General features: G+C 46.7%; 1 protein-coding gene across 8 annotated transcripts in view; it reads left to right on the top strand.

The window, feature by feature from the left end:
• Window positions 1–18,409, top strand: part of RAD54L2 (RAD54 like 2) — a 107,246-nt gene extending 88,837 nt beyond the window's left edge. For all 8 annotated transcript variants that reach the window (XM_072941364.1, XM_072941365.1, XM_072941368.1 and 5 more), the window contains 9 exons: window positions 612–730; window positions 2,521–2,620; window positions 3,376–3,581; window positions 4,008–4,180; window positions 4,698–4,894; window positions 7,457–7,656; window positions 8,774–8,863; window positions 11,071–11,163; window positions 12,551–18,409. In XM_072941364.1, the coding sequence (XP_072797465.1) occupies window positions 612–730; window positions 2,521–2,620; window positions 3,376–3,581; window positions 4,008–4,180; window positions 4,698–4,894; window positions 7,457–7,656; window positions 8,774–8,863; window positions 11,071–11,163; window positions 12,551–13,545 (2,173 nt within the window). In that variant the 3' untranslated portion in view covers window positions 13,546–18,409. The remainder of the gene's footprint in view (window positions 1–611; window positions 731–2,520; window positions 2,621–3,375; window positions 3,582–4,007; window positions 4,181–4,697; window positions 4,895–7,456; window positions 7,657–8,773; window positions 8,864–11,070; window positions 11,164–12,550) is intronic.
• Window positions 18,410–20,395: the final 1,986 nt, after the last annotated feature.

Below are 20,395 nucleotides of genomic sequence, written 5' to 3' on the forward strand. Positions count from 1 at the left end.
TGAAGGCCTCACTCCTCAGGGAAACAGACATAAAGTAGATTGCTTCTCTTTTGTTCTGAGCAGTTTATGCTCCAGTGAGAGCTAAGTGGCAGGGGCCTGGCTTGGAAGTCTCCGAGTGAGGGTTTCCATGTGTGACATATTTTGAAAGCAAAGCAGTGATTCTAACTTGGGGAGAACCTAGTGTTCCCCCTAGGTTTATGGACTGACTCTCTGCATAAATAACTTGGAAGCAGCTGAGTGATCTGTCTCCTTAGTAAGACCCATAATATTGCCTGTGGACCATATTAATAGATCTGATGTATGTGCATGCAGTGTTGGTTTTTAATGCTGTTGCTGTTTGTTACTCTGCACTGAGCTAAAGCCCAGAATTTTTCAATTGAGAAAGTAATAGGATAGAGAGTTTTTTAGTGGGGTGGTGCTAATAAGCGGGTAGATGACTCTCCTCCCTTATGAGCTAGAAAGAATACCCTTGGTGGTTCTTTGTGGGGTTACCTTTTATGGGGAGTTGTGGGAACTCTGACTGTCAGACGGGAGCCTGTTGGTGTGGGCCTGTTGGGGAACAAGATTCCCTTGGGTCTGGGAGTCTTCTGAACCAAATGTGTCCCTTTCAGCCAGAGCCTTTCCACATTGGCTCTAATTGAGGAGTTCCTGGGGAAGCGAGAAGTGCCCTGTCTACCTGGTGCTGAGGGGCAAGGAGTTCAGAAGTGGGTTCGAAACGTCAGCTACTTCCGTGAGTTCACTGCTGCTTTGTTCCTAGAGCCTTGGCAAGGTCTGCCCATGGGTTTCCTTTTCTGCTCTCTCTTTCTCTCTTCTCCTACTCCATTCTTCATCAAATGCATAGGAATATTTGTGATTAGCTAAAGAGCAGAGAGATACTGAGAGGGAGCTGCTGTGTATGAGGCACTGGACTGGGGCTGGGGAGCTTAGGGGAGATAGTGGGAGTGCAGAGACACAGAAGGCATAGGCTTGTCGTTAAGTGAGATGTGGCAACTTGAGGACAGATTCAAAGTAGCACTGATTGATTGAGTGCCCTAATGAAGATTCTATGGAGGACAGCATCATCATGGTGAGGTCGCTTGGAGAAGACTTCCTGGAGGAGGTGGAACTTGTGCTGGACTTGCAAAGGTGGGGAGAATTTGAATATACAGAACCAGTGTGACCTGAAGATCACTCTAGGTGGGAGGAAGAGTGAACACAGCCTAGATCATGCATTCTGTGTGGGGAAGATAGCATCTCTGAGGGGGTGCAAATCAGTTCTTGAGGGGATGAAAAATTTTTAACTTTAAAAGTATAAAGCATATGCATAAAATATGCATACAGAAAATAAATGTATACAGTATATCTATGGTGTTAAAATTTTATGGAGGGCAAGGTAATTGAGAAAAATATTTTAAAGTGCTCCTTAAGAGGGTGATAATGAAAAAAAGCTGAGAAACACTGACCTCAGGCACTTATTGAGCAGATACTGACATTTGGGCCAGATAATTCTTTGCTGTACTGTATCATGTTTAGCAGCATTCCTGGTCTCTACTCACTAGGTGGCAGTAGCATCCACCCAGTTATAACAACCAGAAATGTCTCCAGACATTGCCAGATGTTCCCTATACGGTAGGAGGGTGGGGAAATCACCCTTGCTGAGAAGCCCTGGCCTTTAAATCAGGAAGAATTTAGAGAAATGGAGGTTTAGAGGATGGTGAAGAGACCCCAGCACAGGATCTAGCCTGGAGCCTTGTGTTGACTATCTGTATCCCAATGAGTCGGTGCTGAGCTGTGCTTGGAAACTGTGGGAACTCAGTTTGAAAAGGTAGATTGGAGTGCTGACTGAGGAGCCTCTAATACCGGGCAATTAAACTAATGCTTCCTACAGTCGTCGTGTTTCAGTTCTCCAAGTGGTATTTCATAGCCTGAGTTTTGCCCTTTTCTCTGCTTTACCTCAGGTGACAAACATAGCCCCTCCTCTCTTAATCATGCCTTCTTAAGCTTAATTTTTCTCCTTTAAGCCTCCCTCTTTTCACTCCTAAGCTCCATCCTACTGCTCCAGGTCTATTTCTTTTATGTATCCTTCTAGCCGCTTCTTAGCCTGAGGAGCTTGTTAACAATGCAGATTCCTGGTGGAGGAACATCATCTATATCAAAACACAAAACCCTTGACCCTTGTGCACTCACTAGGATTCACAGGACTGAGGCAGAGAGGTCACCTTGAGCCAGTGTTTTCCAAGCTTCTTGATTACAGCTATTCTTACGCACTCTTTGGTCTAGGAACTTTGGCCTTAGAACTGACGCAAGATACTAAAGGGAGAAACACAGTTTATAGTCGTTGTTGCATGTAAGAATCACAGTATTATTTTAGAATGACAGATACCTGAGTCTCATGGTAGATCCCATGGAATCTGAGCAGGGACAGGGTGTGGGATCAAGCACTGTAGTGTGTTTGTTTTGTTTTTAAAACACATTTGCCGAATAATTTTGCTGTGTACCCCTGCCCTCATCTTTTCACTTGTGTTTTTCCTTCTGTCCTAGGGCTAGATGGTAGCACCCCTGCCTTTGAGAGGGAGCGACTCATTAATCAGTTCAATGATCCCAGCAACCTCACCACCTGGCTGTTCCTTCTCTCCACAAGGTGAGTGGATCCTGAGAGGGGAGGTCAGAGGACTGTATTCAGAGCAGTTGGCTACATGGACAGGTATCCCAGAGGCTTGTTCAAGTTCTGTCAGAAGAGATCTCCTCAGGTTTGTGACTTGTTTCTGAGGTCAGAGAGGGGACCCCAAAAGGAATTTGTGTTAGCAGGGCAATTATGATAGGGTCATGAATTTCTTTGAGATCTTCATCAATAAGGTTAAAATTAGCTTTCTCTCAGGACTGTTCTGAGGCTTAGACAATGTGACGAATGTGAAAGTACTGTAAAAAGTAGCCAGTGTAATGTAACTGCTGTAAAAGGCTGCTGCCGTTATTTGTCTCATGCCCAGCAGCCTAAAGGCTGTGGTGCCTTCTGCCATCTGAATGCCCTTGATCAAAGGGTATGAACCAGTCACTCTCCTAAGCTGTTAGACTGAACGCACCAGAAACATCAGTATGCAGGCATTTCCCCTCACCGAGTGGCATCACTCTGGGGACAGGATATAGGGCCTTACTCCATACAGCGGGATGGAGAATAGGTTTTCTTCCCGAGCTGGTAGGCACTTCCATGGTAGATTTTCAGGGCATACTTTTCAGTGCTTGAGGAATGTACTGTTCATCAGCAGATCAGTGAAATCCTCTGCTATATTCTGCTTAGAACAAAGAGGATGATACTAGGGTAGGGGTCACAGGGTAAAATTGATTTGAAAAACATCGTTAAAACTAAAGGTTCTGTGATTATTGGCTTGTGTTTTAAAGGGCTGGGTGCTTGGGCGTGAATCTGATTGGTGCCAACAGAGTGGTGGTGTTTGATGCTTCCTGGAACCCTTGCCACGATGCCCAGGCAGTATGTCGGGTATACCGTTACGGCCAGAAAAAGCCCTGTCACATCTATCGCCTGGTGGCTGATTTCACCCTCGAAAAGAAGATCTATGACCGTCAGATTTCCAAGCAGGGCATGTCAGGTGAGCCACCTTTTAGGCTCAGAGGAGGCAGATTTATACAGGCTGCCATTCTTACTGTACAAAGACTGGGAGAGGAGGGGCAGGATGTGGGAACACAGACAGGTTTTCAATCATAGGAAGCCAGCAGTTACTTCCATCTTATTCTGATTCAAATAATTGCTTAAGAGGGGATTTACCTCAGATTATTAAAGATGGGTTTAATGATAAGAGCTGAGCTAATTATGCAGATTTCTTTTAAGGTATTTCTATTTCATGAGGGCCTCAGACCTGGTCTTTGACTTTCAGGTATGAGTGGCCCGAGGTGGTTTAGGTGTTAGTGACACTTTTGTCACTCCCAACCTCTCTTCTCTTTGCCAATCTTTGTAGCTGTGCTTTTGCAGTCTTCTTCGCCATGAACTGACTTTCTCCACGTCTTCTCCCTTCTAGATCGGGTGGTGGATGATCTCAATCCAATGCTGAACTTTACTCGGAAGGAGGTGGAGAACCTACTGCACTTTGTTGAGAAGGAGCCGGCCCCACAAGCATCCCTGAATATAAAGGGGATCAAGGAGCCAGTCCTGCAACTTGCCTGTCTGAAGTACCCTCACCTCATCACCAAGGTAAGACCCTTTATGCTTGGGTGCCCCGTACCACACTCTCCATTGAAGGAGGCTTGTCTGGCAGCTTGCTTCCTTCATCCGAAGTTTTGTTTCCTCCAGGTGACTTAAACTCAGCTGTTACTTTTCCTTGCCTCATACAGCCCCCTCCCCACTCCCAACCCTAATCTTATCTTAGAAGTACTGAGCTCAGCCATGAGAATGATTTGGCCAGTGTAAGTTTTCCTAGCAGAAAAAGAGGGGGAAATTCTGGAAATATACTCTATTAATTCTCTGAACTCTCCCATCCTTTTGATATGGAAAGCAGTTTTGAGTTATCTAAAGCTGGGGCTAGGTTAGAGTTGTATGTGAATTTATACTCTTGACAGAAACAGTAAGCCTGCCTGTGTGTCTGTGAGTAGGCTCTTTGCTAAGTGCTGCACACAGCCAGCCCTTTCTTGGTTTTAAAGCAGGCTTGCTATATGTCAGCCATGTTGGAATGAAGACTGGTAATTAAATCAACATCCTCCTGTGTCCCCAGGAGCCTTTTGAGCATGAGTCATTGCTCCTTAACCGAAAGGATCACAAGCTGACCAAGGCTGAGAAAAAAGCAGCAAAGAAAAGCTACGAGGAAGACAAACGCACTTCGGTTCCATATACCCGCCCATCATACGCGCAGTATTACCCTGCCAGTGACCAGAGCCTGACCAGCATCCCCGCCTTCAGTCAGAGAAACTGGTGAGTCACTGAAAGGGGAGAAACGTCTGCTGCTGGGCCAGGCCCAGACTTTTCAACTGGTCCCTTCTTTAAACAAAGGGAAAGCCTATGGCTTGCTCTTTGGCTGCTATAAACTGACATGTTCTGTTCTTGGATGAAGTGCTGAAGCAGTTCAGCACTCCAAGTGTTTTTAGTGGCTCTGGCTGGAAGAGTGAGCTGCTGGCCTTGTGACTCAGGAGAGTCCTTGTGGATTCCCAGGGAGGTGCAGTTTCCTGTAACACAGACGCCCAGCCCTCCCACATAGCTGCCTCCTACTGTAGCACCTTGGTCCTAGACCTTGCTTAGCAGCGAAGTTCAAGGGTGAAAGCTGGGTCCTCCATAGGTCTTAGATTGTAGACAGGAGATTCTGTTGTTCCTAATGGGATTTCATTCTGTGTCTGTGCCATGTTCCTGAACAAAAAATCTTTTTCTTGAATACAACGTCTAGAACTGTTCAGAATACAAACAGGATGGAAGCCAATTGCTAAGTGGGGGGGGAGGCTCTTTGTAATAAATTACAGAATAGTTACCAATGTTTAAAAAAATTTTTTTTTTCATTTCAACAAAAAGTGCCTTGTAACCCTTACCAGATCAGCTTCCCGAGCTGGTAGGCACTTTGCATTTTTACATTGATGATCTTGAATTAAAGATAATTATTTTATTTGAGAGGGATAGATATAAGACTTTTCTTTTGAAGATTCTGTTAAATCAGGAAAAAACTTACAAAATGAGCTGCTGCTGCATTTTTGGGAGGGGGGAGCTGGGGAGGAGGTAATTAGGTTTATTTATTTATTTTTAGAGGAGGTACTGGGTATGAACCCAGGACCTTGTGCATGCTAGGCATGTGCTCTACCACTTGAGCTATACCCTCCCCTGCAAATGAGCTTCTTAAGAAACTGAAGCCATGTAAAACTTTAAATAAGACTAATTTTTAGTGAGTAAACTTGCTACTTTTTATGTACCCTTCAAGTGGAAAATTGCTGTCTTTCAAAGCCTTCACACTTTATTTCTAGGTTGTTTTCTAAGATACTATTGGCTGAGTATGTCCTCTTCTCTTGTCCTGCACCCCTTTTTTCTCTTTTCTGGGCTTTTCCTTGTAGCAGCAGGAATGGACCAAGTCTGAACCCAGTGGGAGAAAAGCCACATGGGGGGAAGATGTGACAAATGGGCTGGGCTGTGAGGAGATGTCAGCTCGTTTTCTGGCCCAGCTCTGGCCCTGTGGGAGGCCTCAGCCTCTCACAGCACTTGATGAGCCATCCCATGATCCTGCTGATTCCCTATCCTTTTTGGGTACAGATGATGAGGCCTTCCCACTCAAATTCCTCACCTTGGCCCCTGCAGAGTATGGGGCTTGGGCTACCCTTCTGACTTCGGATCCTGAAAAGAATCCCACTGACATCTGAACAGGGCCTCCAGCTCCTGCAAAGCCGCCCTGGGCCAACTTTGAGGAGATGGGCCCCAGACCCTGGTGAGCTTGCTGTGTTATCTGGAAATGTGGACATCCACAGGGCCCTGGGAGCTGCCCGCAGAGGCTTATAGCAACCCAAGAGCAGTGTGATTGAAGAGTCATGCAGACTGACTCCAACAGCAGAGTGATATATAAAAGTGTGTTCTTTCATGTGCCAGTCTTCTGTCAGATGAGGAAGAACATACCAGTCCAAGAGGGTCTCTTTCCTAGGACTAAAGATAAAAAATACAGACTTTAGGGACTTAACTTCAAAAATCTTAAATCAGGAGCTGCTTTCTCAAGGTTGTCAGATCATCTACTTAAAAGGAAGGTGAAGAGTGAGGAATGCATCACTGACCATGGGAAAACATTTTGGCATGGGCATAGTAAGAGGTGCACAACCAGTTCTCAGGTTGGCCGTGGCCATGTACCATTTAGAAGTCCAACTTCTATGCACACATTTTGGCTGCTGCTGCTTTTGTGACGGCCATGACTAGTGGGTCACTTTGGGGACTGGCCCCAGGAGAAGCCCACTGAAAAGTAATGCGGAGGAGAGAGAGGTGTCTGTATTACTTATTGAATCTTAAGGTTTCAGAGGTTAAAGATGGTTAAAGTTGGACAGACGGTCTCAAGATCACCTGAACATGTGGCATCACATGGCCCTTTTCCCTTGGGTAAGTGGGAAAATTCCACTCATTTGTCTTCAAATTATCATGCACTGTGTTCTGAAGAACTTTTCCTCCCTTATGGCATCTTTGCCTCTTCCTAACTTGCAAGGCCAAATTCCTAATGTATGTAGACAGTCCAAATTCTAGAGGAGCACATGTCACCTCATAGTTCCAAAAAGGTATTATTCTGATGACATCTGATTCTTCTTAGACTCTGAGAGGCCTTATCCCTTACTGTCTCTCTGTCTCAGCCTTGCCTCTAGTCTCCTTTTGAATTTGCCATACACTGCAGTTTCTTCTGATCCTTCTCTCAGCATCATTTGAGGCTTTAGAATGGGTTAAGTCCGGACAGGCTCATCAGTCTTTGCTGAAAGGTAACTAAGGGCTGTTCTGCCAAACTCTCTTAGTGTGCTTGTCTTTCTCTTCTAGGCAGCCAACCCTGAAGAGTGATGAGAAGCCTGTGGCCAGTGTTCGTCCTGTTCAGTCCACCCCCATCCCCATGATGCCCCGACATGTCCCACTGGGAGGCAGTGTAAGCTCTGCCTCCAGCACCAATCCGGCTATGAACTTCCCAATCAACTACCTACAGCGTGCAGGAGTCCTTGTGCAGAAAGTGGTCACCACAACAGGTTGGGAGTTTCTGGGTTCTCTTCCAGGGGTGCTGTCCTTGAAATTACTTTGTTCATTCAGGAAGTTTTTATTCAACAATGTTTGCATTCTAGGCCATACTATATTGGCATTCTTGGTAAAAATGGAGAAAGCAGCAGTCCCTGATCTTGAAGAATTTGCATTCTAATGAGAAATATCTGAAGAATAATAACTCAGAACTGGTGGGTGGGATGGACTCTGAATACCACAGAGATTGTGGAAATGTCACTGGACATAGAATTGGTCTTCTGAGAGAGGTTTGAGTGTGTTTGAGTCCTGCCTGACTGTAGGGCCAGCTGGGTATGAAGGACAGCTGTCAGCCTTGCTACTTACTTGGAAGACTTGAATATCGCTTGCTTTTTGCTTTGTGAGTTTAATGTGGACTGAACCTGCTGGGTTTAATGTGGGCCAGTGGTAGGAGGTGGGTAGCCCATCTAACCCTGTAGTTGATTCTGTGATTCAAGGTAATGGGGGAAGGAAAGCATTTCGTGATGCTGTTTTTCATCTTGTTATCTAGAAATATTCATGATAGATACATTTTAGTGAAAATACATTAATTGGGTTTTTTGAGTATGAAAATAACACACAGCCATTCTAAAAAAAATTAAAGCAAATAAAAACAAAAAGACAGCCTCTTGTAATCCTGCTTCTTTGCTGATTCTTGAAAGTACTCTTCTCTTCATTCTTTAGTTAGGTATGGAGTAATGTCAGCAAAGAAGAGGATGAGGCCACTTTTGGAGCCTAAAGTGTTATGGAACACGTACATGCAAATAGCTTCAGGAGAAGAAGAAAAAAATAGAAATAACCATTTAGCTAAAACTTTTTCTAAGCCAAAAACTCTGATTTTTAAATTAAATCAAGGAAAACTGATCAGAAAGATAGTTAGATTTCTAAAAAGTGTCTTGTTTTCATAGTAGTCTTTGTTTAGACAGTTGTGAGAGGTTCTGCTTGCTCCACCTTCCATGGTTCTGACCTTTGCTCCACTGAGACACTTTAGGGAAACCACTGAGGAACAGGGGTAGATGTGGACTTTGCATTTTCTTTTCCTCCTTCAGTCAGGCCCATGTAATCTAAATATGAGATCTGTGTCTTTACTAGATATTGTTATTCCTGGACTCAACAGCTCCACAGATGTACAGGCAAGAATTACTGCTGGTGAGAGCATCCACATCATACGTGGGACAAAAGGTGAGAACCTGACCCAAGAGGCTCATCCCCTACCTTTGGTTGAAAGTGGTGGACTGGGAAGCAGAATAAATACATATGGCTTGAGCTAGAGAGGGCATAGGAATCATCCTACAAGAGTGTTACATGTTGGGGAAACATAGGAATGATACTTCTAGGAGCTCAGCCAAATTGGGGTGGGCCCAGTGGGTATCTGTCAGTGGCTTAAAAGAAGGGAGTTAGGGTCCCTGCATTCCTATATTTTGCTGTTGTTTTTACTGAGAATTTTTATAGGGTGGGTTTGGATAGACAGTGCTTTGTGTTAGTCTCAGCCTATGGATAGTGTCAGCTAGGAACGCCTGGGACAGTCATCCAGTCCTGTACTACTTGTGGCAAGCCCCCACAGACATTTCCTCAGAGCCAGTGTAGTCGCTGGACCAGCCTTGTGGTTCATATTATGACTGCAAAATGTACCTCAGCAGCAGCCATCAGGGAACTTTGAAAAATCAAAGTTTATTACCCACAGGTTCTGAATGGTACGTGGTACACTCAAGGTCCACACAGGAAAGTTATGGGGAGAGAGAGAAAAAGACCGTGGACCTGGGTCTGTCTTTACTAGGGTCCAAGAGTTAGGTGGCTAGAGTTTCACAGGTTCACTCTTTATTGGTGAATTTGAAACATAAGAGTGGGAATTAGGGTATGGGAAGGGAAAAGTGGGGTTACTCAAGGGTTAGTTATCTAAGTTATCTCTGGCTTTCTAAAGAACTTTTCATGGATAGGAGCAGCCTGGATCCCTAGTCTAGTAGTTTAGCTAGTACTGTGTCCTAGAGCTGGCAATTTGTTTGTCCAAAATGGATGTCTTTGAAATGGATGCCTTGGCAATCAAAAGCTTAATGTCTGGCACTATGCTACACATAGGGAGACCAGAATCGGAGGGAATGAGCTGTGGAATGGGTTATAACCCAACATGTATGTTGTTGTGCCATCTTATCTACTTTCTTAGAGTAGGGTGGAGGTCTCCGACTAGGAAATGTAGTGGTATACCTGGGTTGCCTGACAGAATTTTCGAGTGTGGTCCTTTAAGAAGTCCACTGCCTCTGGCCTCCCTATGGAGAGAGATGAGATTGCTGGAGGGAGAAATCTGGGCTGGATGGTGTCAGGACTCTGCTGAAGCCTGTCTTTCCTGTCAGCCTCTGCTGTGTGAGGCTCCCCTGAAGTGAGGGTCTTTGTTTAGTAAGGAGAGTTTGCCTTAGCCTCTGTTGGGTTAAAGTACCTTCAGTCTCAGGGAAAAGATGCCATGAAACATATACACACAGAGTATGTCGCATGCAACCCCCTGATGGGGTTCTCCCTAGCCCAGAGCAGGGGTGCGGACTATGGCCCACGGGCCAAATCACACCTGCTTCCTGTGAACCAAGAATGAGTTTTACATTTTCAACCATTTTCGACTGGTTGGAAAAAAAAATCAAAAGAATGATATTTTGTGACATGCGAAAACTATGAAATTCACATTTCGTTGTCCATAAAGAAAGCTCTTTGGAGCACAGCTACACCCAGCAGCAGAGCCGAGTAGTTACAACAGAGACATTACAGCCCACAAAGCCAAAAATATTTACTAACTGACCCTTTAAGGAAAAGTTTTCGACCTCTGGCCAGGAGACAGCTCTGACACCAAGAGATAGATCAAAAGACATGCCCAAGACCAAGGGAAGGTAGACTAGTGCTGTGTGGGACTAGAATGCCCGTCTTGAATTATTCCTACCAAGGGAGGGAGGGTGCTGAGGCAGTAAGACTCCCTCCTCCCAAATCAAGAGGAGGGCCTGAGCCGGAGTACCTGGTCCACAACAGAGGGAGCTTACTTACTCTCTTTCACAGCACCCTGTTTTATTTCCTCCTGTCCTGCAGTTAATCTGTCCTGATGTTTTCTAGTATAATTGTCTGTCTCCTCCTCTGGAGGTTAAGCTCCATGAGACAGGGCCCTTTTCTGTCTTGTGTACTGCAGTGTCTAGAACAGTGTCTGATATATGGTAGTCATGAGATCAGTGTTTGTGAAATAAATGAGTAATATTGGGTCCCCAGCTAAGTCACCCAACTCATTTCAGGGATATTGAGAGCTTGTGAGACCTAATATTGCAGCTGTTTCCTAACCCACAATGCCTAGGCCTGGAGTCTCCCAGGGTTGGCTGTATTGCATGTCTGTTCATAACAGTCTTCCTCATGTTTCTTCTCAGGGACATACATCCGCACCAGTGATGGGCGAATCTTTGCTGTTCGGGCGACTGGCAAACCAAAGGCCCCTGAAGATGGTCGGATGGCTGCCTCAGGTATAGTGCCTTCTACTTTCCGTTGACCTAGATGGCATTTTTTTGGTTTGGTTTGTAATTAATTTATTTTTTGAATAGAGAATGTATACGTGGTTCACAATTCAGAGGGGTAAAGTGAAAAGTAAGTTTTTCTTCCCCCATACTCCCAGCCATCCATTGCTTCTCCTGGAGGTGCTACTCCACCTGGAGGTGTTTTTTCCAGAGATATTCTATACAAACACATGGTACAGGGTTATGTATGTGCACGTGTGTATGTGTGTATATAAAAAAACAGTATGTATGTATATAACTTTCGTTTTAAAACAGATACTTACTATTATCTACTGTTTGCCCTTTTCTTCATTCACTAATGTATCTCAGTGCTTGTTCCTTATCATTTCTTTAGCTATTCCTCAGTGAAGGTTTGCATAGGACACCGTCAGATGGGTATTACAGTGCATTACCAAGTTCCCTGTCCCTGGACATAAATTGTACTTCACCATTCCAATTCTGATTCACAGTCATGTGGGTGTATCTATAGGATAAATTCCTAGAAGTGGGAGTGCCAGGTCAAAGAGTGTATGTGTGGCATATTAACAACGTCAGGAAAATTCTCCTCTCTTGGAGTGGTTCTCATTTATCCTCCTACCAAGAGGCATGAGAGCTGGACTGCTTTTATTATGGACATTTTCATACGTGCAGACAAGTTGAAAGAACAGCACTGTGGCACTCACATACTGCACCTGGAGCCAGCAATTGTCCCATTCTCACTAACTTTCTTCTCTCTCTACCTTCCTATTATTTGAACTGTTTGTAAGTTGAAGTCATCATGTCATTTCACCCCTAAATATTTCAGCATACATTGATTAAGATTAAGGATATACTCCTCTGAGTCATAACACCATTATTACACTAAAACAAAGTTAACAATTGCATCCTACTATCTAGGCCATATTCAGATTTCCCAGTTGTCCCAACCATCTTTCATGGCCATGAATTTTGTTTTGTTTTTAAACCAGGATGGACTGCTTTTTAAATGTCATTTTCCTCTTTTCTCCCATCCTGGTCACTAACTGTCTTTGCCTCCGGAAAGAGTCTCACTAAAAGAATGATCTTTTAGCATTTCATATACATGATTTCATAGGATTCACCTTGGTGGAGTTTCATAGATTGGGGAACTGGGGTACAGAGAAGTTGCATGTCTTGTTATGGATAGACTTGTTTCCTCCATCAAAGGAATCCGTTCTTTGTGACTGAGAAAAGTTGACTGGGTAATATTATTTGTACTTCAAACTATTTGAATTTGGGGGACCACAGGATAGGATTTTTTTTTTAATGAAATTTTTTCCTATACTCTCTTTCTCTCCCTGGCCATTCTGGTTCTCAGTTACCTACATTTTGTCCCTAGGTTCCCAAGGGCCTTCTCTCGAGTCCACAAGCAACGGCAGACACAGTGCCTCATCACCCAAAGCCCCTGACCCCGAGGGGCTGGCCAGACCCGTCTCTCCAGACAGCCCGGAGATCATCAGTGAGCTCCAGCAGTATGCAGATGTGGCTGCTGCCCGGGAATCCCGTCAGAGTTCCCCAAGCTCCAATGCCGCCCTGCCTGGTCCCCCGGCTCAACTTGTGGACAGCAGTGCTGTTCCTGGGACGGCTCTTGGGACTGAGCCTCGACATGGGGGTCATTGCCTCAATAGTTCCCTCTTGGTAACGGGCCAGCCCTGTGGTGACAGGCACCCAGTGTTGGACTTAAGGGGCCACAAGCGAAAGTTGGCCACACCATCTGCTGCCCAGGAGTCATCCCGCCGGCGGTCCAGGAAGGGCCATCTGCCAGCCCCCGTGCAGCCGTATGAACACGGGTATCCAGTTTCTGGCGGGTTTGCCGTGCCACCCGTCTCCTTAAACCATAACCTCACCCCACCCTTCACCTCCCAGGCTGGGGAGAACTCCCTGTTTATGGGCAGTACCCCCTCCTACTACCAGCTGTCCAATTTGCTGGCAGATGCCCGCCTGGTATTTCCAGTGACTACTGACCCTCTGGTGCCAGGAGGCCCCGTCAGTTCCTCTTCCACGGCTACCTCAGTCACTGCCAGCAACCCCTCCTTCATGCTCAACCCCTCTGTACCAGGGATACTACCCAGCTACTCACTCCCATTCTCACAGCCACTCCTGTCCGAGCCGAGGATGTTTGCGCCTTTTCCTTCCCCTGTCTTGTCCAGTAACCTTTCACGGGGCATGTCTGTCTACCCAGGCTACATGTCCCCACATGCAGGCTACCCCACTGGTGGCCTCCTCCGGTCCCAGGTGCCTCCATTTGACTCTCATGAGGTTGCCGAAGTGGGGTTCAGCTCCAATGATGATGAGGATAAGGATGATGATGTGATAGAGGTCACAGGGAAATAGCTGGGGAGCCCCTCTCCACCTCACTCGGGGCCCCTGGCAGGTTGCCCACCAAGATGGAAGGCAGCAATCTGGGCTTTCTGAGAACAGGGCACTAGGCAGGAGGGAAAAGGAAGAAGATGAAGAAGGGTGGCTGGCTATAGGTGGCAGGGCTCTGTTGCTGTTTCTAAGAAAAGAAGCAAAAAAATCCAACAGAGCAGCAATAGTGGGAAATCAGGGACCTAAAACAGGAATGGAGGGGCAAGGTGGCCTGCCTCTTTTCCTGCCTGCCTTGTTTATGCTGTCTGCTTGCTTGCTTGCCCATTTGAGTGTAGAAGCTCATGTCCCATTTCTGTCTTTGGGAACATTCTCTCCCAAGAGAGCTGCCTTACTGGGTGACTTAGCTTGGCCTGGAGAGGGGAGGGGAGGGAGGGAGGGTAAGAGAAGAAGGGTGGGCAGACTGAGATTCCATGTAAGTGGAATCTTTTTAGGGGGTGGGAAAGAAGCAGACCAGGTATGTGTGTTAGTGCGTGTGTGTGCTTATGTATGTACGTACGTGTATGTAACAGAGCAGGGGTGATGGTGGGTGGGAAGGGAGGGAGGGGGGACTAAGGGGGAAACTAAGAAATGAATTTACCTTTTTAAAAACGGAAATCAGAGTGTGGTGGTTCTTGGCAACTATTAGGATGAACATCAGGGTGAGCCCAGGAGAAGAGCCATGGAAACCACAAGTTTCCTTCTAGTTGGGTGCAGACAAGGCCCAGCTAACCCAAGTCCCTGGTTTTCAGAGCCACATTTGTTTTTTAAGTTTGGGGGAAATTATGAGAGAAAACGGGCATTACCAATCTCTGTCTCTTTCCCCAGTGGCTGTCTCTGAGCAGATCTCCCTTACCAGGGCATGAGATTGTCTGTGTGCAGAGGCTGGGAGGGAGAAGCACTGTGGTGTATGAGTGAGAGGTCATGGAGTTGTGGCCAGAAGAGACATTCTTCACAAGGATGGAACTGAGCCCCCAGCTACCTGTCCTGGTGGCCTTTCCTTTCCTTTCCTTCCCCATTAGAGAGCTCCATGTTAATTTATTTCTTATGGGCAATTATTTATTATTTGGACTTTTCATGTGTCTTGGTTCTTTCTGGGGGGTGGGTGGGAGAGGGAGTTAGGGTAAAGAGGGTAGGAGATGGGAAGGGAAATTTTCAGATATCCCAGACCCCATAGCTGCTGGTGAGTAAATCCTGGGTGGATGGTGAATTGACCAAGGAAAGAGAGTTCGGCTTGACCAAGGTTTATTAAAGAACTATGTTTTCAGGAAATGGCCTCTCAGGAAGATCAGGGAATCCTGTGACTGGATAGCTGGTGAAGGTGAGACTCATTCCACAGTGATTGAAACTTAGCATCATGGAGTTTGCAGTTGGAAAGTGACCCCAAATTTGGAGCTGTGTCCTCCTGGAATGACTTCAGAGGCAGGCTTTCTATGCTGAATAGTGAAAGCTGTGTATAGGTGGCTGCTGGGTTGAGGAAACAGACTACTGATTTCCTATTGGGAAGTATCTGGGCTTCCCCAGCCTGTCAGATAGATGCTCAGCGTGGGCCTGGTGTCTGCTACCTCCATCCTCTTCAAAGGAACACGGAGGAGCCCTTCCTCTGTTGGAGCCTTAAATCATTTTAAAAGAACACATCAGTCATTGTGGGTCTCCCCTTTCTTGTTGCCAGTGCTGGGGGTGGGGGCAGGGGGCATCTAGTCTTTAAGCATAAACACTGGCTGTCTTCCTATTGGCTTTTCCCCTCACTGCTACTGAGACCTTGCTAGGAAGTTCTTTATGATGAACAAACCCTGTCTGGCTTTAGCGCTTTACCACCTACACATGGGTCCCTCCTCACTGGGCAGCTGCTGCACCTGCCTCTTCCCAGCCCTGGAAGCAGCTTGGCCAGCTCACTCCTAGTAAGTAGCTGCTTCTGCAACTTTTCTGACCGGCCCATCTCCCCTGTTGGAAGGCCTTAGCGCACTCTGGATGTTATCCCCAGAGAAGAGACAGGGAGATGGCTGATGGCGGGGTGTGTGTGCTGTCCAGTTACACCAAAAGTGGAACTTAAGGAGCTTTCTTTCTCTGTTTTCATAAGCACCCTTCAGACACTTAACTCTCCTACTCATAGAAGCCTTAGACCTACAATTTAGCTATGCAAGTTATTTTAATAATTTTAAAACAGCAGTTCCAACCAGTGCTTTCTCTTCCAGATGCATCCCAAGAATGAATGGTGAAGGGACTCAGCTGGCATGGGCTCTCTGGTTGAGGCTGGTGCAGTAGGAGTAAGCTAGCTTGGATCTCCAATTTGCAGAGCACAGTCACAACCTGAGCTACTGATGCCTCTAAGGCCCCAGAGCACTGGGATCCCAGAGACGTGTGTGTGTGTGTGTTTAGGGAAGAAGGGGTATTTCTGTGTTTACCTCTAGGAAATCACAGTAGCAGGCTTTGAGAATCCAGAAACTATCCCAGCAAGGAATTGAAACCAGTCACTAGAGGGATAGGCTTTTGAAGGCACTGGGAAGTGAATGGATATTCTGAGAGGCCGCCCGTGCCTGCTCTCTACCCAGTAGTTCCACAGCCTGGGTCTTGCTTCAACTCAGGAGAGGCCATAGTTTTGGGAGGCTGACCTGACTAGACAAGGCTTTCTTTGGTATGTGCAGCTTATGTTGTGTAAGGGGGTAGGGTGGAATCATGGGAAATTAGAATGCTATTGGTTCCATGGTTTGTTTCTTTTCTTCTCCTTTTTTTTTTTTTTCAAATGAACCTGAAAACACTTTTGTGACTTTTCCGCTGTCTCTTTGTATGTGCTGGTAGACAAGCGTGCATGCACATCAAACATGAGCATATGTGTGAAGGAAGCAGGAAATGTAGAGTCTGAGAGCCGTATTTTACAGTTACTTTGATCAGAGACAGTTGGTGGTGGCCTCCACCCACCATCCGAGCCTGAGTAAGGGAAGGATGGTGACATGAGGGAGAGCAGAAGATCAGACTTAGGTATTTTCCCTCACTATTGTCTTCCACAGAATGTTTTCAAGGGCCTCTCAAGCCCCATCTGTTTGATTTAGCCTAAATCCTCGGCCTAGGGAATATAGTACTATTTAATGATTCAGGATTACCATTTGTAGCAATGCTTGATTTCCTTTTCTCAGTATCTTCGTAGGTAAAAATTGAAGAGAGACAAATTAGCTTAATTTAAGTGAGAAAGTAAATGAACCATGTTGGATACAGATCTGTTTTTTCACATTAGATATCTGCAAAGTTCTCACTCCCTTGCATTATGCTTCTTAAGCATCTATCTTAAGCATCTTGTGACTTAAGAATAACTCTGGTCCTTGGAACTCTCTTCCCTAGGAATTAGTGTGTGGAATCTCTATGTACTTGTGATTCACAACTAAATATGAAATTTTCCCACTCCAGAGCATGAAGCAAATAGTTGGGGTAACATTTTGCCGATAGGTTGAAAACACTCAACTATACTTTAGCAATCTGGGTGGGACTGTCACTCCCAAAGCTGTTGCCAGAGCAAGTTCCTCTGCTTCAGTCTGTTCATGCCTGGCATTGCACTGGAACTGAATCCTCATCCCTTGGGAAGGTCTTCTGGGGCTTTACATTCCTTGTTCCTAGTGTTCCTGGCCATGACCCTCTTGTGCCTCCCAGTCCCCTGTGATTCCACAAAGGACCAGTCTCCTTTCTGAGTTGTGGCCTCCTGTGCACCAGCTAGGTGGCTCTTTCCCCACCAAAACTCCTGAGAGAAGAGCTCTTTCCCTCACTGGACCTCCAGGAGACTTTCTGGCCCCCTGCTGACTGTTCCCAAGAAATCCTCACCTCAAGGTCTGTCTGAGAGTGCTACACTCTCCATCAGACTCCAGACTCCATTCCCATCCTCCTTACTCTTGTCTTCTGCCCTGTGTATTCTGCTGTGATCCCTTAATGTCTATTCTGTGCCACTAACTTGGCCTTAGGCCTTTTATGAATACCCAAGTCTTACAATGAATTTCCTGAGCAGGCAGTGTCCAACTTCTTTGCTCTTCAGGGACCTGAATCTGTTCCTTTCCTCTCTCATAGGTCTGTTTGCCACAGTAATCTAGTGCACTGGGGAGAGGTAGCTAGACAGGCTGCAGAGTCTAGTGCCGGGGGCTGGGGGAGATTTGGGTGCTCTCTTACCACTACTGGGATGATACTCAGAAGAGAGGGGACCTCATACTGTGATCTGACCCAGGACCCTCCCCTGGAAGAGAGCTCAGCCCAGGTTTGTGTGTGTGTGTGTGTGTGTGTGTGTGACTGTGTATGTGTGCACATGCTTGCTCATGTGCACATGGATGTAAACTGACTGTTATCTGGTTATGTTACTCAGGGTGGGCTGGGGACTCACCGGAAGAATCCGCTCAGCCTGCCCGAGACTGTTTTTTTTCTTGTACCCTCTCCAGAAGGGTCGGGGGAAGAGGGTCCAGGTGGGTTGAGGGGGTTGCAATGGATAACCACTAAGGCCACACTGCTGCCAGGAGGAGTAGGGGGAGATGAGGTGGCCCCAGGGACCTGGCACCTGGCTTTGGTTTTCCGTCTTCTTTCCTCAGGACGCCCCCTGAGGCCTGGGACTTGCCCCTGACTTTGAGGATCATCTGCGGCTGGGTGCTCCAGCTGCTGGTGTGATCATGGGCTTCCCTCTCAGCAGGGCAGGTGCTCCTGCCCCAGAGACTGGGCAACTGGCTGTTTCTATGACGTATTTATTTTTACTTGTGTTTCATGTCACTTTTTTAAAAAAGCAAACAGAACAATTGTAAGTCAGTATAACTGCCTATCAGTTTTCTTTATTTCTCTTTTTGTAAAATAAAATTTAAACTGATCAAACTGTTGTTTGATCAAGGAATTGTCTGAACAGCTATTTGGCTGGGTGGTGGTGAAAGGGAGCATAGTGGATGCTGGGATGACACCTGTGGGGTAGAGGGTAGGAACAGAGGACAGATTGCTGGCAGGCTTTTTTTATGCAGTAGGGTTCACTAGGCTTTTTCTGCCTTTGCTCACTTGAAGAGGACTTCATTTCCTGGCTCTAGAGGAAACAGTGAAGCTGACTCAAGAATGGCTTGAGGCTAGCTGGTCCTGAGTCATGGCAAGTCTCTACAGGGCCAGCCCTAACTAGGCTGTGAGTGGCCAGGGATTGGGCACAGCATCAGTGCCTTCAGAGGGTCTTCTTCAAAGGGAGATGGCTGGTGGCAGGGTTTGCAGAGCACCTTACGCTGCATACTGCATGTGTGCTCTCCGTTTATCATCTGAGTTAGAGGATCTAACCACCGCCTCGAAGAGAAATACCAAGGGCTTTGGAACATGAGAAGATAGGGGAAGGTGGGGACCATCTACACTTGGGTTTCCAAGCTTGGTCCCTTTAAGGGGAAGAGCCCTGGGGGAACATCCTCTGAGAATTTACTAGGAGAATTAAAGAGCCTGTGTAGGGATTCCTTGGACAGAGGAAGGCAGGAGGAGACAGGCCAAATCTGGACTCATGAGAGGAGAAAATGTGTGTTAGGAGATAGGAGTGGGAGTGAAGCATGGGTGAGGCAGCTAGGAGATGGAGTCTGCTCAAACTTGCCACAAGGGGGAGAGGACAGTGCCTGAGCTACTTCCTCCTTGTGGCTAGTGGAGGCCTTGCTGGGATCCTACCAAGGGTGGGGCTTGTTGGGAGCAGCCTGCAGTGAAGCCAGGGAGGCTGATGGCTGCAGTCCCAGTCACTGGCCAACTCTTCTTTCACCACAGAGATGCTGGGGCTCCTAAGGCACACCCTGAACTCTGACGTGGGGCTCTGTAGTTCCCCAACCAAGCTAAAGGAAGTGAGCAGAGAGAACAAGATGAGGAAAGGGCAGCTCCAGACAACAGTTTCCTGGAAGAAGCTCATCAGGTTTTGAGAAGCAAAACTGACCATTCAGATGCTGTCTGTCTCCGAGGGCACTGGCCCTTCCTTGTCTCACAGGAAATGCTTCCAAGTGTGGTGCAAATGCCAGTCCACTTGCCTGGGGCACCCAAATGATTTGATCATGTGCCTAATGTTCCTCAGCAGAATGGAATTGCCACAACCCTGCCAGCCCAGTCCTGAGTACCTGTGAGGGGTCAGCTACCCTTTCTGCTCGTTGGCCCAGAGCCCTGTGGGTGAGGTTTAATTTTCCCTGCCTGTGGACAGAACAATGTGAAGCAGAAGGAAAGGAAACCAGGATTGCAAGTGCCTCTGTGTGCGTAGTCTGTCCTTTGCTAGTACAGTAATGGATCCACAGTAAGATGATTCTCCTCCCAAACATCTATCCTCCATGTGAGGAAAACCAAATTAGCTCTTGGCCCAGCTTGTCTAGTGACCAAGATTATGAGCATAGTTGTCTCCTCCCCTAACCCCTCCACTGCAAGATTGGACCTCTTAGGAGGACGAGATTTTATCTCAGGGGCCCTAGAAGAGTGCTTTGTTTTTTGTAGATCTTCAGAAATATGAGCTGAAGATCGAACCTGTCTTCAAGGAGTTTACACTTGACCTGGGGTTACGTTAAGCTAGAAGGGCAGACCAGCCTCCCCCAGCCACGTGTAGGGCACTGAAGAGGGAGCCTGAAAGGAGAGCGAAGTTCCCGTGGTGAGCTCCAGGAGGGCGGGGCCTTGGTTTTATTCACTTAGTTTCTCCAGCCTTCAGAACCGTCCTAGCAGGGAGTGGTACTCAATAAAAGTTGGATGGATGAATAATCACCCTTGTGCTCTGGTTGGGGGGCCAGGAAGGGAGGAGGTGGCGGTGGAGGATTGGAGGCAGGAAGCTGATATTTTCACTGTCCGGAGATTGGATCCAGTTTTTTCCCTGAGCCTCAGCTGTAAAATGGGAGCAAGTGGC

The sequence above is a fragment of the Vicugna pacos genome, chromosome 17 (assembly GCF_048564905.1).
Source record: "Vicugna pacos chromosome 17, VicPac4, whole genome shotgun sequence".
NCBI classification, from domain to species: domain Eukaryota; kingdom Metazoa; phylum Chordata; class Mammalia; order Artiodactyla; family Camelidae; genus Vicugna; species Vicugna pacos.